This window comes from Phascolarctos cinereus, unplaced genomic scaffold (genome assembly GCF_003287225.1).
Source record: "Phascolarctos cinereus isolate Bilbo 61053 unplaced genomic scaffold, phaCin_HiC Scaffold_5;HRSCAF=322, whole genome shotgun sequence".
NCBI lineage: Eukaryota > Metazoa > Chordata > Mammalia > Diprotodontia > Phascolarctidae > Phascolarctos > Phascolarctos cinereus.
Window position 1 is genome coordinate 129358919 of NW_027555958.1, and position 26572 is coordinate 129385490.

General features: G+C 35.5%; 1 protein-coding gene across 8 annotated transcripts in view; it reads left to right on the forward strand.

The window, feature by feature from the left end:
• The window catches only part of PTPRK (protein tyrosine phosphatase receptor type K), a 745494-nt gene that overhangs the window by 673222 nt on the left and 45700 nt on the right, over positions 1-26572 (forward strand). The window contains exons 14-21 of one of the 8 annotated variants that reach the window (XM_078155151.1): positions 6615-6753; positions 10239-10268; positions 15131-15291; positions 17065-17100; positions 20319-20503; positions 23677-23764; positions 25814-25890; positions 26087-26104. In XM_078155151.1, the coding sequence (XP_078011277.1) occupies positions 6615-6753; positions 10239-10268; positions 15131-15291; positions 17065-17100; positions 20319-20503; positions 23677-23764; positions 25814-25890; positions 26087-26104 (734 nt within the window). The remainder of the gene's footprint in view (positions 1-6614; positions 6754-10238; positions 10269-15130; positions 15292-17064; positions 17101-20318; positions 20504-23676; positions 23765-25813; positions 25891-26086; positions 26105-26572) is intronic. The other 7 variants (XM_020987018.2, XM_020987017.2, XM_078155153.1 and 4 more) reach the window with 7 other exon arrangements.

Below are 26572 nucleotides of genomic sequence, written 5' to 3' on the forward strand. Positions count from 1 at the left end.
TAATAAATGCTTGTTAAATTGAATTGAATTCAGATGGGTACCCCTTCAAATAGATGGTTTCATGAGCTTCTCATATGCATGTGTTAAACGTACTATAGATATGTGTGTGTGTATGCATACGCATTGGTGACACCCTTTCCAGTGATATCTTCCCACACTTAGGTTGATCTTTGTATAAAAAAGATGGAATCCATTGCCAGGCCCACATGCAAAGCTTTTCCAGTTCAGTGTTTTAACTTGTCAGCCTTCAAGATGCTGGGGCCACATTTATGCTACATTGGGACCTTAAAATAGGATTTCAATAGAAAAGTAAATGCTGTGACTTCATAAATAAATGATCATTCCATTATTTATACAAGAATCTCAATGAATCATTCCTGAATATTGGTTTAATTTTTATGAAATTGTACTATATTTCTTCCAGAAATAAAATTAATTTAGAGAACATTTGCCATATTAAGATTTATATTTTTAAACATACGGCTAAGCCTGTATATAGTAAAATTTATGATGTAAGTTTAAATATTTTTATAAAAATACCTTTCAGAAGTTTGCTCAATAAAAGTGATATAATGGTTTAGATGTTTCTCATTGTCCAAAGAGTTAGATGGCTCTTGGCAAAATTGGAGAGCTGGGGAATCTGAGAATACTCTTTGGATGATAAGAAGGTAAAGATTTATAGCATAAGGAAAAGTACCGCTGAGAGATCCGCATTGTCTTGGTGCATGTGCATAAATTATGTACAAGGCTCTGGAGTGCAGTCACTGCCAATAACTTTGTTATCTGGATCAGGAAAACAGAAAAGTCATATTTGTTCTTACTGCCTGTGCTCCCACTAACAAGTCTTCTACATTCAAATGGCATGTTGTAAAGAAGAAATTTAAGCCCTTTAGTGGATTTATTGTAGAACAAAGACTCAAAGGAAGGCATGTATACACATATGTCAGGATCTAAAATTATAATTTGTTCCTCAAGGGTTAGGTACACTTTATAGGAATATTTTTGTCTGAACTTCAGCTAGTATTCACAAGTCTTGTGGATTCAGTTGCCACAGCATCTCTCACATCTGCTGCCTTCTCTCTACTAATATGGCCACTACCATCGCTCAAGACCTCATCACTTCTTGCTTGGACTATCATAATATCCTCCTAAATGATCGCTTAGCTTCAAGTCTCTCCTCTTTTCATTCCATCCTCCACTTCCCTTCTAAAATGATATTTGCAAAGCACAGGTGTTGTGTCTAAGACAAAATACCAACTACTCTGGTAGGCATTTAAAACCTTTCAAAGCATGGCTCCAGACTTATTTATCCACTTTACTATGTGCTCCATGGTCCTTGCTGTGGCCTTACTTGACTTTCCATCTCCTATTTTCAGGCTTTGCCCAGGCTGCCTTTAGACCAGGAGTTCTCTCCTCCCTTATATCCACTTCTTAGAATTGTTCCAGTTTTCTTCAGATCTCAGATCAAGCACTATAGCCTACATGACCATTTTCCCAATGAGCAAATTCCCAATGGAATTTGAACATAGAGACTCTTTAATTTTTGTCTTATTAAATGATTGCTGATTAGAATAAAACAAATACAGAAGTTTGCACTATGATTACCAAGGATAGTTGTTCGGATATTAAGAATTAGTTATACATGAAATTTTTGCATTTCAGTGGGCCATTAAATGGCCTAATTAAGCTTAAATTCAGTCAACCTTTTTTGAAGTGTCTTTTGTGTACAGAGCACTCACTTTGTTAGGTACAGGAAGGTCCAAAATGAAAATAAGATCTAGCTGCTGCCTTCATGGAGCTTATAGACTAATAGGAGTATATGTTGCACAGAGAACTCTAATGCATATTAAGTACATAAGACACTTAGAAACAAATATTTGAACTCCTAGGAAGAAAAGGTAAGTATTTTCTGGGAAAAGTCGATTCAACAATCATTTATTAAGCAGGTGTGCAATATGGTTGACTCTGGCCCCACTTTTTCAGGGCCAGGACTTCTCCCCCTCACGGTTCTTGGTCCCCTGAGGGGTTTGAGATATCTCTTTTCTATTACCATTAGCCACCACTGTGTTCCTTTCATTTTAGGGAAATAGTGACCAGCACTTCATTTCCCTTTAGCCACTTAATATCAATTGGCTTTTATAAACGAATATTTACTTCATGGCTGTAGCACAAACAAGCATAAAGATACTTCCCCCCAATCTTGCCTATCTTAAGGGGAAGAGCTAGGGATTAGGCTTGTAATTTAGCTCAGTTCTTATAGAGCATTTGATTCTACCAAGTTCATGTCTACCAGTTTCTGTTGGCTGGTGTCCTGGGCCTAAACTCCCCTGGGAGTTAATGCTGGGCTGGCTGCAGTACTTGACCTATATTCCTAGACTCCTGGATCACCATGGCTCAAGGTCCTAGCCTAAATATTGACTCAGCCTACCATAAAATAAAGGAAAAGGGCTTCCTCCAATCAAGTGTAGGTAGGCCAACTGAAACCAGTTACAGAATGCCTGGACATGCTCTGGTCCTCCTGATCGTCTGAGGATCAACTCCCTTGCATCCTCCATGGGGATGACGCTCTCTTAGCAAACTGATGGGGTTTACACATACACTAGATCTCCCATTATACCAAATATGTGTAAGCTATTCCAAAGTTTAGATTGCAAAGATGAAAAGCAATACAGTCCCTGCTCTCAAGGAGTTTACATTCTGCCAAGGTGATATAACATGATCACAAGTAAATAAAGTATAGACTAAATAGTTTTAATAAGGATGAGTGTATTAACCACTGGAGGGACTCAGGAAAGATCAGAGAAGACAGGGAGGAACTCAGGTTACCACAGTCGAATTGCAGACAGAAGTCTAGATGTGACAAAGCAGTCTTGCAGCAGAAAGGTAAGTCAATGCACAATAATATTAATCTGCTGCTTATTTTTCTTAACATTAGACCTTAAATGAAATTCCAACTTGGCTTTAACTGTTTTTCTCACACACACACACACACACACACACACACACACACACAACTTATGGAAAACACCATCATTATTATCATCATAGTCACACTTCTGAAAGCAGTATTAATCAGACAGCTGCAGAGAAACAGTGTGGCCTAGAGGATAGAGAAAACTGGCCTCTAAGTCAAGAAAACTTGGGTTCAAGTCTTGCTTCCAATAGATACTTGCTATGTGACCTTGAGGAAGACATTTAATCTCTCAGTGCTTCAGGAACTCCAAGAAAAGGTGCCTACTTGAATTGCCAGCTGGACTTTCTTTATCCATGAAGACTTCCCTGTGGCAAGAAAAATCACAGGGCTTGTCCCTTAACCCAGTCTCTATAGGGTGTTACTGCCCAGGTTCATAATTTCATTCTTAATTATGTTTTGTTTGCTTAGGAAATATGTGCATCTTAAATATGTTGAACAAAAATCTCACTGTGTATGATTCTTCCTCTGAATTTTAAATAATTTACCATTACCTCATACCATTATGGTTTATTGATTACCCATTTTAATAGTTGCTACATGTCCCCAAAATCATAATGTATAGGTGCTCATCATTTGTTCAAATTTTATAATATATATGTGTATACACACACACATGCAGACACACACATTTAGTATCTACCTTCATGCATAAATGGTCAAAGTAAATGTCATCTACTTCTGCTTGAACTTCAGCACTTCTGAAGATTGCTTCATATTAAACACCATGTTTTTGTAAACTCTTATAAATTAACATTAGTTTGTATCAGATTGGTACAGGAGTAGCCCCCCCCAAAAAAAAACCAAACCTTTTTTTGTAAACCATCAGAAATATATAATTTATCAAAGGAGAGCTCCATGACCAAAAAAAAAATCACACTTATTACCTCCCAAATGTATAATAGTAAAATGTGAGACTTGTTCTGAATATTACTTTTGTTTGGTTTGGTTTGTTTTTTTGCTAGGCAATGAAGTTAAGTAACTTGCCCAGGGTCACACAGCTAGTATCAAGTGTCTGAGGCTGGATTTGATCTCGGATCCTCCTGACTGCAGGACTGGTGCTCTATCCACTGTGCCACTTAGCTGTCCTTGCTCTGAATATTACTGAGAAAGACAGAATTTTAATTATTAAGTGACTGAACTAAGACTAGCAGCTAGGTGGCACAGTAGACAGGGTGCTGGGCCAGAAGTCAGGAAGACCTGAGTTCAAATCCAGGCTCAGACACTTACTAGCAGTATGACTCTGGGCAAGTGACTTAACACTATTTGTCTCAGTTTACTCATCTCTAAAATGAGCTGGAGAAGGACATGGCAAACCTCTCCAGTATCTTTGCCAAGAAAACCCCAAATTCATGAAGAGTTGGACATGACTGAAACGACGTTACAACAATAACATGAGCTAAGATTCAGACTTCACATTCAGTATTGTTGACACTATGGAAAGAACGAGAAATGAGTGAAAGTTAAGAGTTTGGCATGTTATATAGAAAAACTTCTTAGCCAGTACTGTCCAAAAAGGAATTAAGTGGACTAATGAAAAATGAGTTTCCAAATACTGGAGGTTTTCAAACAGACTGGCAATTGCTTGATTGAAATGTTGTAGAAATATTGATGCATGCATTGAAGAGAGAATTGAACTAGGTGTGATCTCTCAGATCCCTTCCAACTCTGAGATGCTATGATTCTGGTTACTAAATGTCACCTTGAATTGAATTATAATATATGTTTTGAAATGTGATGTGCCTTGGATATTTATGCTAAGAGGTGTATCTTTTCCTGGGACTTGGGTAAACTGAGAGTATTAAGTAAACTATTAAGTGCCTTACACAGGAGTAGAATGCTAATGGCTATTTTTATCAAGAAGACAATCAGAGACCTAGAAAACCAGATTAGCTATGTTTCCAAGGTGTTGGAGGAGGGGGAAAAGTAATGAATAGGAAACTTAAAAGGAAAAAAAAACAGTTTTTAATTAGTTGATTTTAATTAATTTGATTAATTTTTTAATTAAATGAGGCAATGTTAGAATTTTAGGCTATTCTGAGAAGAGACAATGTTTCCCCTTTTGCTATAGTTGTTGGGAAGTTAATATAATCTAAGCAGGAGTTTAATTCAGGTTTAACTACAAAAACTAACTCATCTGAGCTTCTCTCCTTTAATTAAAAAAAATTAATTGCTCTGTTTTATTATTTAATTTTATTATTTTTATTAGCCACCTAAACTTTTGTCAGAAGATGAATTACTCTAAATTAAAGGAGTGTGTGTGTGTGTGTGTGTGTGTGTGTGTGTGTGTGTGTGTGTGTGTGTAAATTCTGTGTAGCAGAAGTATGAAGTTCTGGGAAGCTCCATAAATTCTTCAACTAGTATTTATTAAGCAATTGCACTGAACAGCAAGGCACTGAGCACATCTCTGAGAGACATATCAGGATAAATAAGACCTAGGCTCTTCCCTCAAAAATTTTACTGTAGCTATTAGACCTAAAGAGTCCTTTAAAGGTGAGGAAATTAAGGCCCAGAAAGGGAACACGACATGCCTAAGGTCATTTAAGTTGTTAGTGGCAAAAGGAGCCTAGGACTGAGATTTGTCAACTCAGTCTTATAGTCTTTCTACTGGGGCACCCTGACAAGAGCTGAAGATTTCCCACCAGTAAACATGATCAAAACTTCATCTTAAGGAAATACTTGAGGTCAAGTGGCTGAAGCCACAAAAATAAAACCAATTCACACTTATCCATGTGAAAAGTGTGGTTGGTTTCTCATTGGTCCTTTCAAATCACAGTTACACACAGTCACTACTGGTAATATCATCCTCCTACTTACAGACTGAAATAACCAGGGCTAGAATTCAGTATGTTTCGTTCCTTCTCTTCTTTTTTTAGATTTATTTGAAGCATACTTTCTTTAAAAAAAAAAAGTATCATTTGAGCTTTTTCCCAGTTAAACCAAAACAGGATGTTTGCAGTAACTATTGACGTTCAAAGTTGGTTTAAATTGGGTGGGTGTGATGATGGTAGGTTTTAGTTAAATTTGAGTATACCTTTTGTTTTCCCCACTCTGTTTTGCTTTTCTTTCTTCCAGTACAAGGTACACTGGATCTTGTCAACTTATCAAAGCCAATCATTTTTTTTTAAGTAGAAAGACCTCCCCCCCAAAAAAAATACCTAAAGCCTCTGCTTTCTCAAAGTTCTATTTTATAGCCTTGTCTCCTGTTATTAGCATGTTAAGATAATGTTTAACATTCTTCCTCATTTTCCTTTAGGTTCCTTCTGTCCACCCAACTCTTTACCCTATCTCTTCAAGCCATTTAATTGTCAATCAATTGCTTTACATGTCCCTCTGTGATCAGGCAGTGCAATACATTACAGCTTCAGATGCAAGAATATCATTTTTTTAAGGATATTTAGACCTCACTTGGCAATCCTTTCTGATATTTAGCATCATCCCTGTTGAAATGGTTGCCCCTTACATGTAAACTAAATCTTCCAGCTCAGTGAGCTCATTCATGTTTATATTTCTCATGTTTATTGTTTTTATAAACAAAATAGATTTGTTTTTGGGAGGGGAAATTGTTTCTGAATTTGATTTTCACTTCTGTAATAATTTCATGCTTCCAGTAACTTCTTTTTAAAAATAAATATTTATTTAGCAGCAGCAACAGAAGAACCAGAGGTGATTCCTGATCCCGCCAAGCAGACAGATCGAGTAGTGAAAATAGCAGGAATTAGTGCTGGGATTTTGGTATTCATCCTGCTCCTCCTAGTTGTCATATTAATTGTCAAAAAGAGGTAAGACCTTTAAATGGTGTCTTGTCCCACTTCCTTACCATGTATGTCAATAATCCCCACATGTTTTCCCCCACAGGATATTTCAGTGTAGGGCCATCATCAAGAAGAATAGCTAAGTTTTTCAAAATATATTGAACTCTTTAGTTTATTTCTCGTATTTTAAAGTTGCTGATTCTTTGCAGTTCATTGTTGGATGCTTGTGTTCTCTGCTGTCTTTTGAATTTTCCAAATTAGATTAAATGTCCAAGTTGTTGACATGCAAAAAATGTTTAGGACATCAGTATATATGTTATCCAGAGTGTATTTATTTAGTTTGCTTTCTAGTGTATTAGTTTAAAGCTCTTGATGCTTTCTGCTATACCATGTCATGTTTTACCGATTGCATTTTATATGGTCACCTTGGCTAAAAATCTAGATCAGAGAAAATTTGGATATGATGTAGTCAAATTCTGTATCATGTCTTCACTGTGTATAAACCTCACTATTAAAAAATGAAAGTCAGGGCCTTTTTTTGATTACAAGAATCTTTGTAAGACATCAACCAATATCGCCATCTTCTGGAGTTATAAAAAGATGTTAAAATTTAAACAACTGTTTAGGAAATTAAATAATGCTGCTTCTTAAATATCTATATCAGTATACACACTTTTCCATGGTTAAAAATTGTTAATCTCTTGTCAAATTCCATAATCATTTTACCAGTACCTCAAAGCAATACTATCCTCATAATTAATATAGCTGATGAACTTATTAATCTCTACCACCATGTCTCCAAGTCTGTATATTTGGGATGTGCTACACCAACCAGTTTGTCTTTCAAAAGGCACAGCTGTCTGTCTTAAAAGTGTTTGTGTGCAGCAGTGTTTTCTGATTTATGGATCTCTCGGTGGAAAAATCTACTGCTTGTAAATGTTGCATATGTTCACTTGAGACATAGTGTATTTTTATTATTAAATAAGTGAAATAAAACATTGAAGTTGTAGCTAAGAGTCATGCTACATATTTTTGATGGTTCCATTAGTTTTTTTTAATTTATTGCCTCTTTACAATGACACCCTGGAGATATATAACTTGGAGAAGAAGCGTCTGCATTAGAAACATTAGGTATGCTTATAGTGTTTTGTGTTAGTTAGCTACATATGTGCTTTCTCCAATAGTGCTCTCCCTTTTCTCTGTTGTCTACCTTTGTATTTGAGAATTACATTCTATGTGAAGCAAGAAACAAGATTGGCTAGTCTCTTAGTGACAAATTTGGAAATGAAGGTCAATCAGATTTTCAACTATAACCTTCTGCTATCATGCTGTTTCTAGTTCTAGTGCTAACAGTTGCTAGCACACAAGTTAACTACAACCTTGCTTCACCATTAAGATTCATTCATCTTATGTCTGATAGAGGAGCATATTGGAGTGGCTTCCAATTACATATCGTTAGTCATTTCCAGCTGGAATAGGCTTAGCTAAGCTAAGCTATTTTGTGGAATTTGAAAACGCTTAATATTCCTTTAAGTTTTATATTGACAGCCTTCCTTATCCTGGGCTCTCCCTCTTAAGGAAGAAAAGTGTTTTTGAAATAAAAATTTCTTAGAATAGTAAGTTAATGCTGTCACTACACGTTTTCCACAACAATAGCAGCGGTATTCTCTTGTGGGAAACGCTCTCATCTCTCAAGGCACTGAGGTGCCAAGCATAACATTTTGTCAGTTGTCAGTTACCTAAAGACACAGACCACCAATGAACTCCTTTATAGTCTATATTTAAAATAGGTGGGAAAAGTCAGCCTATTTAATGAGTCTCTAATGCTTGACCATTTTTCATGATTACAGTTTATTTGCTTTTCTACTCAGTAGAATGGAGGATAGGGCTTACCTTTCTTTTCCCTTCTTCCATCCCTACCCCCAGAGAATTTGTGTTTTTTTTAATGGTCTTTTAGATATTTTCATGATGACTATATAAAAACTTCAGAACATGGAATGATATATGCCAAGATTAGCTGAGCCCTAATTTGCTTTGGGCAATTTAAAAACAGCTCTAAACATGACTTCCATACATGTATACATACACACATTGAATCATACATTTTTCTAAGGAAATTGAATGTTTAAAAAAATTATGAACATTTTCAGCATATGTTGCTAGTGAATTCATAATGTAGTATCCCTTTTACCGTGAGCTCATTACAAAGAAAGCCATGAAAGGGTGGATCTATTTAGTTTCCTAGTATAAGAAATGTAACGAGGGGCAGCTAGGTGGTGCAGTGGATAGAGCACCGGCCCTGAAGTCAGGAGGACCTGAGTGCAAATGAGGCCTCAGACCAGTCACTTGACACTTACTAGCTGTGTGACCCTGGGCAAGTCAGTTAACCCCAATTGCCTTTAAAAAAAAAAGAAAAGAAAAGAAATGTTACAGAATCCTCAGTGTTCTCAAACATGACTATCCCTTGCTGGGAAAAATATGAGTGGGTAAGCAGCTCTCTCTTCCTTATTTTATGTATTGAAATGGGGGGTTGTGTATTTCTTATTGTTTTCTTAAAGAATGGGTTGAAATTCAGTTGAATAAAAGTACCAACTAGAGTTATATAAAGTAAGTGGTTAGGCTAAGGAAAGGGATATTGCATCTTTCAAAAAGCAGTGTCATTTTTTGATTTAATCGCCATTGAAATATTTCCAGACTTATGCCATTTCTTCATTGGTTCATATATGTATATATATAATATATATATATATATATATATATATAATATATATATATATGATATTTTAAAATGCTCAGCATGAATACATTAACATTTCCAAACACCAAAATGTTAAAATTATGTTTCAATACAGTAAACATTTGTGTGTGTGAATGTGTTCACATGCATCTACTCTAAAAATGTTTGTGGATGTGTGTGTGTGTGTGTGTGTGTGTGTGTGTGTAGTGTATGGTTTATATGTACACATATATGTGCATATATATATATGTTCATATAACATATGTATACACCTGTGTACCATTAGGATTAAAAAAACCTTTTTCTGTAAATGTTAGGTGTCATTCTGTGTACAAAATAAACAAACATATCAGATGTTTAGGTTTTGTAACTAAAAAGTAAAAAGCCTATGTAGTGCACAAGTTCTATACACAGCTGTTCCATTTGTCATGACATCTAGATGGTAATGAATCATATTGTGCTTAACTGCATGTTGACAAGACATAATCCACTTAATTCTTCCATGGGGGGGGCAATAAATAAAATATCAGCATGTTATTTTCTCAAATGATCTCTTTTCAGACTTCATTTTTGTATTGCTTGTGTGTGTTTAATTGCATGGCAAAGGGAGTCTAATCAATGCATGAAGCAAGCAGAACTGCTGACTGAAGAAACATGAGTTTGGTTTTATTTTATTTTTTTAACGCACATTTTTCTGCTTTATTGAATGTGACAGAGTCACGCTTTTCATTCACCATTGCTTCTCTTTTTCCACTGTCTGTGATTTGCTTGCCAGGAGGAGCTACTATTCTTACTCCTACTACCTGTAAGTAGAAAATGGGTGACGTACTTCTTTATGTGTGTAAGATGCAGTATCCCTTTTCAAAAAAATGAAGAAAGGGCTTTATAATTCTAGTAGAGTTTCAAATGGTGATCTCTTTTCTTGGACTCTAAAATCAGAAAGCTCATCTCTTCCTTTGAGTTTCTGGACTTTGTTAGTATTTTTTTTAAAGGGATATTGTATTGCCGTATGTTGAGCTTCTTCCAATTTTTATTTACTACTTTCCATGAATAGCTTTAGACAATTCACTAAGCCAGACCTACATCTTAGCCTCAGAATATCATAGCTCAACTTACCAGATTAAGTGGAGAATATGGTTACAAGGCATTAATTCCTATATTTGTCTAATACTTTCAGGTTAAAAAATGAAATCATCATACCTGATTCTTCAGGAAACCAACATGCTATCAATTAAATCTAGCATAGAAACATCTAAATTGATTTCCTATAACTTAGGGAGGTGAAAGTGTGTTGTTATTAAAGTATCATTTGGTCTAGGCCCCAAATCAGTCAGAATATACATGTAAAGTATGCAGAATTATAGTATTGTAAACCAACAAAATGTAGTGAGTTGTTGGGGCCTTGGGTAGGATGAATTGATTCATTATAAATTAAAGTAAATTTTGAGTGGGAGTAGTATATAACCAAAGACCAAATGCCTTGGTATGAATAGCTTTTAATAACAGCATGAAGCATTATACTTATCTGTCTTGTAAAGCTAGTTATGTTTTTCTAAATCTAGGTATGGGACCTGAGGCCATAAAAGGTTCATGGGCCTGCCTGGATCATCTTTGGATGGAAGGGTTTCCTGAAAGCTTAGGGCTTATGTGGGATTTGATTGCTTCAAAGCAGGCCTGGCCTTACCTTGGAAAGACTGGCTTTCCAAAATGAGCAATTGTGGAATATTTTTGTGGACTGTTTTCCTTACCACGACCTCTGGAAAGGCAACCGTAATCCCATAGAGTCTATTCCTTGGGACAGCTACTATTAATGCAGTGCTGCGTTACATAGGCCAACTCAGATATCAGTATATCAAAAAGTTAGGAGACTAATAAATTGACCTTGTTGAAAAGAGGTTAAAGCAATCTTTCATAAACTGAAATAGCTTCTAGTTTATTGTGATGAATGATATTGCTTTGAATGATATTTCTTTTGTTAAATAATGGTTCACAAAGCCAACCATTTAATAATGCTGTAGAACATTTTTTCCCATTAATACACTCACCTGCATAGGTTTATGCTTGTGAATGTTGGCTTGATAATAAAAGTCATTTGTACTTTTGTCTGCCTTAAGTACTTGCCTAATGAGTTGCTTAACTGTCCAAAATTTCAGATTATATGGAAAGTCTTCTAAGGGCAAGAAAGTATTGGACATATAAGGAATTAATGAGTGTTTAGATATAAGAATATCAATATGCTTAACATTAACCAATTATAAATTTTAGATACATTTAGAACATAGTAGACACTATAATATTATTGACTATCCACAGTTATGGTAATATGCTAATAGGCTTTAAAAGTCTATTGACATTTATCATAACTAGACTGCTTTGTCATAGAACTCTGCTACAAAATGTTGCATAATGTAATTGAGTTATAAATTCTTTTTTGTCATTTTCAAATTACACTAAATCAGAGGAGTGCTCTTAAAGTCAGGAACACCTGGGTTCAAGTATTGCCTCTAACACATACTGGCTCTGTGAGCCAGTCGGTCAATTTCACAGTGACCCAAGTAACTCTCTACTGCTATAAGTTATAGGCAAGTTGCTGATCATCATTGGTGGAGAGTGTTTGCATAGATTGAGTGGCCAACACTGAAGAAAGCACAGATGTAGACATCCTTCTTCCCCCAACTCCCTCAGTTGAGCCAAAGGGTGACACAGTGAAAGTTTAAATCCCCTGAAAATATACAGAGAAGAGCACAAAACTTGCAAATCAAATATGAATCAGAGAGGACATTTTGAAAACTCTGGGATTGAATTAGAAAAGGGAATGAAAGAAAACCAGAGTATGATGTAATAGCAAGCTGTCATCAAAGGTACCTTGAGGAATTGGTTTCTAGACCAAAATGCTTAAATTTGGTGCCATGTTTTTTTTTCCAACTGTAAGATAAAGTGAATAAAAACCTACCTCACAGGGTTGTTGTGGGGAACAAGGTGTAAGAACAAAGTTATGGGGACACATGTAGCTTGTCAAGTAATCCAGATTTGTGAATCTAAAATATCAGTGTTGATCTGTGCCATAAAAGTTTTTTCAACTGTAACTGTCACCCATTGACACAATCATTTCTTATTATTCATCAATAGAGAAATGCAAATAAATTATCCATATGTTCAGGCAGTTTCATCTTTTAGTGTCACTCCCCCAATCTATTCAGCACCAGCCATCTTCAACATGTCATTATTGCTTTCTTGAAAGTAAGTACCTCAAAATTCAAGCCCATATACGTTTTTGCCAACTCATTCTTCTCCTATACCCCATAAATAAATGTCTCAGAGGACATAGTTAATGTTCTTTGCCATTTATTTGCATATGTCATTATTCACCATGGACTATTTTATGTAATCATTTATCCGTAGATTTATTTTTATGAAATTACAGAATTGGAAATTTGATAAAGTGCCAATTTTCAGGCAAAGAGATGGGCAAATAAGAGTTGAAATACATGCATGAGGTGTTTCAAGCTGTTACTAAGGTTTTTTATTCTAGCCTAGGTTTAAAAAAAAATGTAACACATCTCTTCCCTTGATGGACCAATCTTTAATCTGCTGTTCTTGCACCTCTGCCTCTTTTCTAATTTACAGCCAATGAAATTTAGCCCAAAGGACTAAGCAATAGCTTTCTACCATGATCCATTATATGATATAACAATAGAAAAAATATTTCTTATCATATTAATAATACCTTTGTCCAAAACAGAGAGTAGGAAATTACATTGCGTTAAATCATGAGTTACCTAACTTCAATTATTCTGTCACTCAAGAGCCATATCCAGTTTATTGTAATATAATCTTATTGAGAAACTTCCCTGGTGGCACTTTTAGGTTTCTTTTGTACCTTAAGTAATTGAGGCAGCTAACAACTCCAGAGTAACCATTGACTGTCATGGGCTCTGGACAGTGGCCACTCTGTGATTTAATTCTGAGGTTTGGTGTTATAACTTTGGGAGCATACAATCCCCTTTGGATCATGTGCTAATAGAGTTCCCAAGAGTGCAGAGTGTCAGTAATGATCTTTAGACATTTAGCATTCATTCAACGAATATCAATATCAAATATCAGTGTCTTACAGTTTGCAAATATTATCATACTTGGTATTAGAATGGAAGTAGGAAACAAAATCTTTACTGACTAATGCTGCCTAGCACCAGACTCCTTGATTACCTTTGCCATCATATTTAAATTGTCTGTGATTTTGAATATTTTGGATCTCCTTTTAATAAATCTTTATCATGGCCTGATTTGCATAGAACTTTCATAAAGAACCAGTAAGTAGGGGCAGGTAGGTGGCACAGTGGATACAGCACCAGCCCTGGGCACAGGAAGACCCGAGTTCAAATGTGGCCTCAAACACTTACTAGCTGTGTGACCCTGGGCAAGTCACTTAACCCCAATTGCCTTTAAAAAAAAAAAAACAAGAACTAGTAAGTACTCCTTATCCTTGCCACCAGAATAATAAAATGAGCAAGGCCACTGATCAACTTACCTCAGGTACACAAAGCTGAAAAATTCGGAAAATGTATAAAAGATTCCTTTCCTTATCTAAGTATGCCATATCATTAGGATGGGAAGGGAGACCCTGCCCTTTCACATTCTTGCCTTTTGCACAAGGTTAGCTAGTTATGTAGTTTTACTTGCCACATAAAATAAAAGTGTCACTTTCCAAATGCGAAAGATTTTTAACATTGCTAGTTCTAAATCTAATTAAACACTTGTAGCATTTCAATCATCAGCAGTTTTTGAAGGGGAAATTTTAATTATGCAGCACTGGAACATGTGTGTTTGCTGTTTGGAAAGTCATAACACCTAATCTGAATCCTAGCTATACCACTTACTGCCTTTCTAACCTTGAGCATATCATTTAATATTTCTGGGACTGAGATTATAGTAGATAATTTTGAATTTGCCATACATGTATTGAATTCTCATAGATTCTTTGAAGGCACTTTTGCATACATTGTCTTTGAGCCTAAGGATTGGTGTGCATTTAAGCTACATTGAGTAATGGCTGGTCCTGAATATTTTTTTACCATGTAGTGGATAAAGTAAAGTAATTGTTGCTAAGCATTTAATTGTTGAGCTTTATGCATTTAACTGAAGATAGAAGTACATAGTATGAAAAGTGCGAAAAATGTGATTCTGTGAATATTTTTGGGTGTTCTTAGCAAATAATTCTGAAGAAGCAATCATTAAGTTCTTCCCTAGAGGAAAACCTTTAAGTAGATCAGAGAAATTAACTATCCAGCAGGAAAACAGCAAAACTTAAATTTAACTTGAGAAGTCTCATGAGTTTCTATGCTTATTTTTAGTAAAATATAGTTAAACCCTTTAGCACCATAATTACACAAATGGGATGGGTAGGGAGAAAAAAATATGACAGGCTAAGGCTCTGAAGACATGGATGTTGAAATTTCAATACAGCATAAATAGAATATTTTTTGTGGCAACTAAGAAGTACTAATGTGCTTATGTCAACCTCTTTTTTGGAGTTTTCACTACCACTAGTGCTTATATCCTACAAGTTTCTTCTTTATCTTTGCTCCCAGGCTGTCCTGAGTTACATATTGCTAGTTCCCTCTTCAAATGGTGTACTAATATGTTCCTTTTAATATGTTGATTTGGCAGCAAGCTTGCTAAAAAACGAAAGGATGCCATGGGGAATACCCGCCAGGAGATGACACACATGGTAAATGCAATGGATAGGAGCTATGCAGATCAGAGTACTCTTCATGCAGAGGACCCACTTTCCATTACATTCATGGATTCTCATAACTTTAGCCCAAGATGTAAGTATGTGGGTAAGAATTTTACCAAGCTATTAAAGTGGTTTTTGGCCTCCCTGAGTGCTGTGTATTTAGGTTGAGAGTAGTTCTTATCAGAAGAGATGAACACATTTAAAAATATTTCTCATATCATAGTCTTGCTGAAAGTGAAAGGTTTAGCCTCAAGATGCACTATTTCTGAGGAAGCAAGCACCCTTCAGGTCAAATTACCAACTTGTGGAGGATAGTTTTAATTATGTAGCCAGACTGAAGTGGTTTTTTTGTTTGTTTTAACTGCGAAAACACAGTTGTCACATTTAACCATTTGTGTTTCCATTTGCAAAAATCTGAATCTTCATATATTGAAGGTGAAATTTATGACTCAATGTAGGGATCACCACCCCTGTAAAATCTTCTTTATATCTCCCTACCAAGGATCTATGGAAAAACACAGAAATGGAAAGTTAAGTAGCCAGATTAGTACAGATATTTCACCTTTAATATGTGGCATGATGTCCAAAGGTATAGTCAGCTTGGAAATTTGTTGTTCAAACTCTTGTCCTTCACTCTAACTATGAATTTGTGGCCTTTATGAGAAAAGAAACTGTAAAATTCTCTTATCTTTGCTTTTGTAGGATGATGTAGGAGTAGCATTGTGAGCATAAAGCATTTGTAAGGTTTATCTTTATATCTTTCATAGGGAGGGAGATTACTTCTGAAATGTTTAGTTTGTAGAATTTTTTCAGTTCTGACTTTACCTCTCTATGCCCTGCTGTATTCCCTCTGAATTATTACTTAGAAGTATTACATGATTAATTTCAGAACTTGATGTTAAATTTAAGAGTGCCATTTTGATCCATTTTGCTTTAGCTCTTCATTATATTGTAAGAATAAAGGAAAAAAGAAAATGCTATTATTATTGAAAATTAGTTTTGTTAAAATGATAGGCAGATCATTTTCTCCACCATTTTATTACTATTTGATTAATTTAAGCCTCCTTCTCCCCCTCACCCAAGTCTTTAAAGCTTGATAAAGGGTTGGAAGTGGCACACTGCCAACATCTAGTTGTTGTCTAATGTAAATACCCATGCCTTGCTGCCCAGCTTGAGAGGTCAGTGGGAATAGAAGAAGATGTCCAATTATAAGTTTAGGGAAGGGGTTAAACAGAGTACCACTCTATCACAGTTTAAACAATTTTTTTCCCTTCATGATAGGATCCAAAATTTAGAACTACAATGAACCTTAGAGGACATCTGGTCCAACCCTATCATCATACAAATGGTCCAAGGAGGTTGATACTTATCCAAGATCATAGAGATAACAAGTTACAGAGCTAGATTCCAACCTAGTTGATCTGATTCCCAATCCAGCAGTCTTTCCTCCATAACTTACTGATTCCCAGTCAGAAGGAGAGAGTAACTTCTGAAAATACTATGGACTAGCTATGTACAAAATCCCTAGTTTCTTTAGCAAATAAAAGTATCCTGAAGGTGGTAATTTGCAGCTTCCTGGCGTTTAATTAGCAGTCATAGTCTTGTTTTTCCAAGTGACTAGTACAATGTTAATAACCGATACCCCTTTCCTTGTACTAGAAAATGCCCAAGCTGGAAATTTGAATTTTAAATTTATAGCCCATGTTAATTAAGGTTTAATTGAGCTTTTCTTTTGAACATAATCCCTTTAAAAGAAAAAAAAAAGAGAGAAGGAGGGAGGGAGGAAAAAAGAAGGAAGAACAAGGGATAAAAAAAACAGAAATTGAGGGTAATGTATTTTTTCATGAGCTTTGTTTCCCTGCAGTGCCCAATGATCCACTTGTGCCAACTGCTGTGTTAGGTGAGGACCTAGTCCCTTATCATCCACTCCTGCATGGATTGTGCTTCTTTGCATGGTTGTGAGGTCTGTCAACAAAATAATTGAGTGCAGCGCTTGGAGCAGCTTGTTTCTGATGATAGATAGCCATATTCTTATCAGACAGTGCAGTGAGAGTCAACTCACTACTTAGTTTATGAACTCAGATGGCAATAAAATTAGATTAAGTGCCACATTTAAAACAGTACATTCTTTAATTCAGAGTTTTAACAGAACTGAAACTAAACCATGAACTGCTCCTAATACATGATACATTTAGATCACCAAACCTTTAGAATTAATCCAGAATAAGTCATCCTTGAGGTCAAAGACTTTGTTGTTGTTGAAAACAAATCAACAACAACAACAACAAAACCACCTTGTTTTGAGATTAACTTGACTATAAAACTTAATCTAAAGTATATGAGATTTTCTCAATTCTATTTTAAAATACCTGAAGTAAAAATTTATCATTAAACCGTATGACTAGGGGAATTTATTGTAAAGGGGATTTGCATATCAAAAACAAATGAGGTTAATAAAAAATTGTGAATTTTTGCATATGAATATTACAGTTTTAGGTGACCTTTAAATGGTATGCAGAGGTTTTATTCAAGGAGTTTTGAACAGATGCTTTGTTTAATTTTTTTCCCTCTATAAAGAAGATCTAAGGAGTATTATTTTAATAGTAATAAGTTAAATGGAATCAAAAAACTTTGCCCTCTTATGATTTCAGGAGATTCTTGTGAACCCATAATGTGGTTTTAGCTTAAGCATTTTTTTTTACTGTCTCCATATATACCATATAATCATATTAAGAATAAAAGGCACTAATTCATTGCCTAGCACTATGCCTTGCCTAAAGTAGTCACCTAATAACTCTTTGTTCATTTGAATTGAACTTGAATTTGGTCAAGGAAAAAGGTTTTTTTTTTCCGTACTCCAATGGTTGATAGGCAGAAATCTGCTTATTTCTGCCCTTTTTGCCCATTGACTTCTGTGATGATGATCATGATTATCACAAAGATAAAAGAAATAAGGGTGACATTATTAGCAGAAAGGTCAAGAGAAGCTATACTAAGGAATTCTGGGTGCTTAACCATATATCATCAGGACATGTCCTGCTTCTGCCTACTACCCCTAAAATAACAGATCTGTAATTGCTAGTAGCAAGGAGATTAAATAAAGAATTGTATAGTTGTGAAATCAGGAAATGAAACTGAGTAAATATCTTTCTATAATCTTAGTTACTTGATTTATCAGTGTTATAAGAGTAATATTTTGTATATCAAATTGCCACCTAAGGAATAGACTTAAGCAAAATTAGTGCAGAGCTGATCCTACAGGACTGAGAATATTAGCAATTACTGCATGCATGTATTTTCATTAATTTTAAAAAAAATGATAGTTGAAAATAATTTTAAAAATAGTGACTTTTTAAAACTTCAATTAATTTTGAAAGATGTGCAAATCTTATTTCATTTTCTTCATCATTAGAAACCTGGAAATTTGTGGATGTGTGGGATTTTTTTTTTTTGAGGGAGGTGCAGGGGGATTGCATTATGTTTAATTTTGTATTTTAAAAGCCATTTTAGGAATATTTCAAATATTTCTTCAGATTGATAATGATTTAATGATTCAACATGGGATTTTTAATATTGATTCCTATTTTTGTGTTTTACTGCCTCATTGGGTTAAAGTCCCTATTACTGGTAAGTGTATTGGAAAGTAGTATAGAAATCCTATGTAAAACATGATAATATTTAAAATGCATATCCTTAAATATGAGTAACAAGAAAATGATTGGTACATGTCAATCATATTATTACTAGGTTAATTGAAGTGTAAATGTATTGAGATTAAAAATTCATGGGTGGCAATTTTAGGGATCTTTGATACAGCTTGTTATAGATCATTAGCAAAGATTTGTACAAAAGAAACAGCCTGGTCAATTTCCCATTTGGATAGAGTCATAAGTAGGGTAGGCAATATGGGGGCATTACCTGTACATGCTGGGTTACTTATGGAGTTGTTTAAAAATCAGAAATATTCAGCTGTTCAACAGCACCAAGCGCAATATTTATATATGCCTATGGCTAGCCAGTAGTTCTCTGGCTCCATTCCAACTTTTTTTTCCCCCTCATTTTACCCTTTTGAAATTATGTGAATCTTTAAGTTATTGCTCTTTCCCCTTTGGCCTAAAGCAGAGGTGGGAAACCTGCAGCCTTGAGGCCACAAGTGGCATTCTAGGTCCTTGGGTGCAGCTTTTTGACTGAGTCCAAAATTTGTAGAACAAATCCTTTTGTTAAGAGGATTTGTTCTGTGAAGTTTGGATTCAGTCAAAGGGCTGCACTTGAGGACCTAGAGGACCACTTGTGGCCGCGGGTTCCTCACCCCTGGCTTAACCTATATGTTAAGGGATTATGCATGGTCAAAATGGCTTTTGACTTTTAAGTTCTGTGGGAGCAAAGTGCCCTGGTATTTATTCTTTTAAATCTTTTGGATTAATTGTAATACTTTGAAATAATTGAATCATATTTATGTCTACATTAGCAAAATAGTGAAGAAAATGCTCCATGGAAAACCTTATTTCCAGAAAAGACTGAAGTCTTATCTCAAAAAGACCATTTAAAATGTGCATATTATATAGGAATGGTCCCTCCAGCCTTCTCCCTCCGTTAGTATAAGTTAGTATTCTGGTAACTTAGCTCAGGTCTTGGGAACCTACATGTATGATGAAACAGATAAGTTTCAGGCTGGGGGGTATGAGCTTCGTAAGGAGTAAAATGAAGCTGTAAAACTGGGTGCCTTCGAGAAGGTACTGAATAGAAACTGGCCACTTTGCTAGGTGGGGGAAAGAAAAGGCTGAGCTTAGTCATGAACAATATTTGTATGACTTCATAGAAGAGGAAAAATGAGTAAGAACTTAGGCAAATCTAATTTTCATAATTTTTCAGTAGATCCAATGTCCTCTTGTACTTGACAGTACTGATACCTTACTGATTCCTACGTTAATACACTTTAGCTTCACACCTAGAGCTAAAGAAAAGGCCTGCAGTTTTGTCTTTGTGGAGCTAATACCCAACTCCTCTGTTATTTAATACTTATTTCCTTATGGGATCTAAAGGGTCCAGGATTCACACTTTTTAATATTTGCTAAATTATGTTTTCTTTTTAAATTATCTGCATTGTGAAAATGCTAGATGAGAACCACAGTGCTCCAGCAGAGTCCAGTCGTCTACTTGATGTACCTCGCTACCTTTGTGAGGGGACCGAGTCACCATACCAGACTGGACAGTTGCACCCAGCTATCAGGGTGGCAGACTTATTACAGCATATTAATCTCATGAAGACATCAGACAGCTATGGATTCAAAGAGGAATATGAGGTAAAAACCTAAGAGTAAATTTTAAAGTTATCATCATCATCATCATTATTATTTTTAGCACATGCAGGCTGATGAGTTAGCAATGGAGAATATGGCAAAGGAAGCCAGGATAGGGGTGTGCTATATACCACAGGTAAGATTAAAATATTAATATTATTAACAAATCAAGTCAATAAATATTTTATTAAGCACCTACCACTATGTGCCAGGCACTATTCCAACTACTAGGAATGCAAAGAAAGACACATTGTCCCTGCCCCCCCCCCAAAAATGCTGAAATAGGCACTGAAGGCTGAAGCAGATTGCTCATGGATCTAAAGCAATGTGGACATCTGAAATCGGTGAAATATTAAAAATAATACTAATTACTAAAATTACTTGAGTGACTTGGACTCCAATTTGGGTCTTTGGGTCCTGCTTGCCATTATAGTTTCAAAATACCCATCTGGGAAAAGAAGTTGATACCTTTGAACACAGAAGCGGTGAAAGATGCATCAAAGTCTATCTAATGTAGCCCATCCCTGAACAGTAATCCCTTCTGTGACATCTCTTAGTGATAAACCTTATTAATGATAGAGCATCAAGTCTCAAAGTAAAATCTAACCTTCTACAAGAAGCGTTTTTTCCCAGTCCTCCTTGATACTAGTGCCTTTGCCCTGAGATTCCTTCCCATTTACGTCATATATATCTTGGAGGGACAGAGTTGTTTGCCTGCTGTCTTACCCATTGAAATGTGAGTTCCTTGGGGCAGCCAGGTGGCCCAGTGGATATAGCCCCAGCCCTGAAGTCAGGAAGACCTGAGTTCAAATCTGGCCTCAGACCAAACACTTGACACTTACTAGCTGTGTGACCCTAGGCAAGTCACTTAATCCAAATTGCCCAAAAAACCCACAAAAAACAAACAAACCAAAAAAAAAAATGAAATGTGAGTTCCTTGAGGGTAGAACCAATTTTTGCTTTTCTTTTTTTTTGATCTGCAATACCTGATACATAATAAGCACTGAATAAATGCTTGCAGACTCAGTGACTTACAAATGGGTTAATTTTTCTTCACCCTTTGTCTGAGGAGACCAAATAAGCTGGTTGAATTAATACTAATAATAACTCACATTTGTCATATTCCTAGGGTTTTAAAACTTTTCCCTCACAACATGTCTGTGAAATGGGCAACAGAAACATGATTATCCCCATTTAGAAAAGAGGAGACTGAGACCCAGAGAAATCAAGTGACTTACTCAGAATCCCATAAGTAGTAAATGTCAGAGCTGAAATTCAAAGCCATGTCTCTACTCACTCCAGGGCCTCTGTTTTTTTCAGTGCAACAGGCTGTCCCAAGTAAACTATTTACAATGGCTACTTTATTGTCCATAACCAAATCATTATTATTGTTACTGTCATTATTTGAAGTGAAGATCACAATTGACAAAAATACTTTAAAATCTATTTGATTTTTTGACAAAGCTACATGGCAGGTCTGGTATTATTATAGCTCATTTGGCAAGTAAGGAAATTGAAGCTTTAAAGAAAAGGACCTAAGATTCAAACCCATGCATTTTGATTCCAAATTCTACTTTATCATCTCTTTCTTTCCTAACATGAAAAAACAAGAATGTGTAGGCCTAGCAAAAAAACAGTTAAGAAACAACAAATGGGCTGTGAGAGATTCTTACCCCTCTATCCCATATAGGAATCTTCCCATCTTAAGTAAAATATTAAGACTTCAGATACTTAAGGAATAATTTCAATGATAGAGCCAAATTGTCTCCATATGGTGAGCTGGAAAAAGTCTTCCTTGTCACTCTTTAGTTGTCTAAGAAGTACCCAATTAAGAAGAAAGAGGAAAAAATTCCTGCATATTTAAAAAAAAGTTCTGAATACGGCCCACTTTGTCAAGACCAAAAAAAAAAAACCAACCCAAAAAATGTCCAATTTATGTGCCGATTTCTTAGGTACCTAAGTCTTTGTTTTAAAGTATTTCAGTTGGCAGTTTCATACTGCTAGAAGGAATCAGTTACGGTAACCAACTAACTGTACAGAGATGAACTGCCTCTCCAGAAATATCTCATGCTCATTTTATACAGATTCCTGTGTATACCTGACCTCAAAGACCCCATTTCCTGTGTTACATGAAGCTTAGCTTTCCCTGCAAGTAGAAAACCTATACACATTTTAAATTGCTGCATGTGGAAAATAAACTAATCTACAAACTTTCCAGTTCCAAAATACCTGATAATGGGGACATTTTTCTTAAGCTCATATGTACGCCTTTTATTAGAAAACAACCAGGTAGCACAGTGCTGGCTATAGCCCCGGGGCCTAAAGTCAGGAAGACCTGAGTTCAGATGTAACCCCAGACATTTACTAGCTCTGTGAACTAGGGCAAATCATCTTTTCTGTTTGCCTCAGTTTGCTCAGCTGTAATAACAGCTACCTCCCAGGATTGTTGTGTGGCTCAAATAAAATAATATTTGTAAGGTGCTTAGCACAGTATCTGGCACATAGTAGACATTACATAAGTGCTAGCTATTATTTTTATTGTTGTTATTGATATTTTTATTATTTATAGTAGAGATCTCCCCTTTTCATAAGCTTCAAAGATTTTTTTGTGTGGGGAGGTGTGTGTTTATACAGACTCAAGTGTGTGTGTGTGTGTGTGTATAAAAAACTTGTGATATTTGACTTATTGTTGATTCTTATAATTAAATGGAAAGGTCTAAAATTTTATTTTTTCCAAGTATTTAGTTATGAAGCTTATAAGAAATGTATTGATCTAGTAGCTATTTTAAGAGCTTCTGGTGTTTTTTTCTCTTTCGGTAACTTTTAGAACTCATATGGTTTTCTTCCATATAGTCTTTGTATAGTTCTTTCTTTCCTTCTCTATCATGAAATTTCAATTGAGTAGTTGTTTCTTATTACTACAGTTCTTTATAGCTTATCCACATAAAGATTACCATCTTTATTACCAGAGGTAGGAGTCAAGGCCTGAGCACTTAAAGCTATTTACTATTTTTCAGTCATTTTTTATATCAGTTTTGCTTGTTAATATACAGGAAATGATATGTGATATTACAGTATGATCTTAACTAATATAGTATGATCTTAATTTAGGGAGTGGGATTGGTTCCTGACTGTGTTTTGTTCTGTTGTTGTTGTTGTTGTTGTTTTTTCCCCAGAGTTTCTTTGAGGGACAGTCAGCATCTTGGGATGTGGCTAAAAAAGATCAAAATAGAACAAAGAACCGATATGGAAACATCATAGCATGTAAGTTTCTGTGCCATTTTCACTGAACATGTATCTCATGTGGCGCTCAGATTTTGTTAATTACCTTTCCTCTGTGTGTGGTTTAACAGAATCCTAGAAGGTAGCACATCTGTTTAGAAAGTCAGCCATTTAATTCCAAACAACATTAGCTATTGGCCTTGTCTCCATGACTGTCATCATCCTCATTAATTAAATCTGCTCAGATTCCTTACCCAGTGGAGACAACCTGCTGTTTGATTTCATGTTTGCCCATAAATGCATGGAGGTGTTATTAAACAACTGAGAATGTTAGGGTGATAAAAATCACTCATAGATTACATAAATTATAGTATTGCACAGTGAACATATTCAAGGTGGGGGTATTATACTCCTCACGTGCCTTTAGCAATCTCCTTGGAGCCTATGTGTCTGAACTCTTAATTGTTCAATGGTGATTAGTATCAGGGACTTTCTCTTATCTCAGGCCTTGAATTTAGTTTCAGTATCTTTGTTTTAAATGTGGGAAGAATACAGTGATTATCAAATGAAACCATAGAGGAAGTGAGAAAGGTAGCTGAGGTGAAGATGCTACACAGGTGTTAATTAACCTAGAGCACCCTATTCTCATTTAAAAACAATTTAAAGCATATTGCTAAAAGAAGCTTCAGAATTTTATGCTTTTATAACAGTTATGTTGCATTGTAAGCCAGAATTAGAAGTTCTCTCTTCAGATCTGTTGCTTATTTGCGATGAAGAGCACATGTTCAGATTTGTGCAAGTGTCTATGGTAGCCACATGGGGATTGATGCAACTACAGTTTTATGAATGCAATGACTTGCTAGATGCTAACTGCATCTAAACCTTAAAAAAAAAAGTCATGACATAACAGGTCCCATTTACTATACCCAGAAAATTGACATTAATGTAGGCATCCTGGTATCTCATCCTTTCTCCCTCATTTCAGGTTAAAAATAGACCTTATATTAGATTACATCATAGTTTGGTAAATTTGTTGTTGTTGTTAAGTCATTCACTCATATCTGACCATGACCCCAGGTGGGGTTTTCTTGGCAAAGATGCTGGAGGGGTTTACCATTTCCTTCTCCAATGGATTAAGGCAGAGATTAAGTGATTTTCCCCAAGGTCACACAACTAGTGAATGTCTGAGACAGGATTTGAACACAGGTCTTCCTGACTCCAGGCCCAGCGTTCTGTCTACCCAGTCACCTGGCTACCCCCTAGGCAAGTTTGAAAAGTAGCTGATGAAGAATGAAAGAGTGTAAATCAGTAAAATCTATGTACACGTTCACAGAGTTCTCATAATGACAATCATAGCCAATATTTATATCGAGCTTTACAATTACAAAGCACTTTATGTAATCAGATTTGATCCTCACATCACTTTGTGAGGTTGGTGATATTATTCCCATTTACAGATAAGGAAATGGATTGAGAAGGGTTAAATAACTTCTCTGGGATCACATAACTAGCTAGTAAATGTCTGAGGCAGAATTCAAACTCTAGTGTTCTTGACTGCAGTTACAACACTTTATCTGCTACACCGCTTAGCTGCCTAACCGGTAATTACTATATACAGGGTGTCCCAAAGGTCTTAGTGCCATTTTAAGCTGTTAAGCTGTAAAGCTGTAACAGTTTAAAATGGCACTAAGACTTTTGGGACACACCACAAAATAACAGTTCATATTTATATGGCATTTTACACTTGACAAAATATTTTACATATTTTATCTCATTTAATCCTTACAACAACTCCATAAGAGAGTAGACTACTATTTCCCTTATTGTCCAGGAGAAAAGACAAGGGTGATAGATCCAAGTCATTTGACTCATAAGTATAGTGTGCTTCTCACTACACTACCCTACTTCAGTCAAAGGCTTATGATTCCAGTCATCAAAAAGTTTATCATCAAGGAGACTGACTTCCATAGAGGACTCCTGTGTGTGATTCCTCTCTACCTGTTGTCATTTCACATTGATGACCTTAAGTCTATATAGTCTTAGGAAATCATAAAATGTTAACAGCTTGACTTTATTGTTTTCAATTTGCAGATGACCACTCCAGAGTCATTTTGCAGCCTGTCGAGGATGATCCTTCTTCTGATTATATTAATGCCAACTATATCGATGTAAGTGTTCATGTTATGCTTATTTCAACTTTGTTGACTTCTATATATGAATCTTTTTTTTGCATGTTCTATCTATAAATTGATTGATAGCTTTTAAAAATAAAGAACAAACTGTACACTTTTCCTTGTTCTACGTCCTAGTACTCACTGACATTGTTGTGCTTTCTTTCACACCTGACTTTGGTTTGGGCTGTAGATATGGCTGTACAGGGATGTAAGTACCACTATATGTAAATAACAGCACCCTATTTTAAATATTGACTTTATCTACTCTTAATTACAGTTCTTACTAATGCCTATTACTAGTTTATCTCTGCATGCTTCACCCAATTAATATCATATGATAAAATATGTATATATACGTATATGTCTGTTCTTTCTTTTTTGTCTGTGACTTCTGTTCCTTGTGTAAGAAAAGATAGTTGAGCCCCTCCCTTCCCCTTCCTAGATATTTCTAGTGGGGGAAAAAAGGTAAAAATGTTTCACCTTTGCAATTTCATGAAGTATTTGAGTTTTATTTCTTGGTGGTTTTTGTTTCTAGCTTTTTTTTTTCCACCCCTGTCCCCAAACTCTATGTGAGAAGCTGGATGGTATGATGTGTAATACTAATACTGAAACTTCGTGTTTCACATTCTCTTTTCTGTTTTATAAAATGGGTGGGAAATTTGTTTATGGAGTGTGG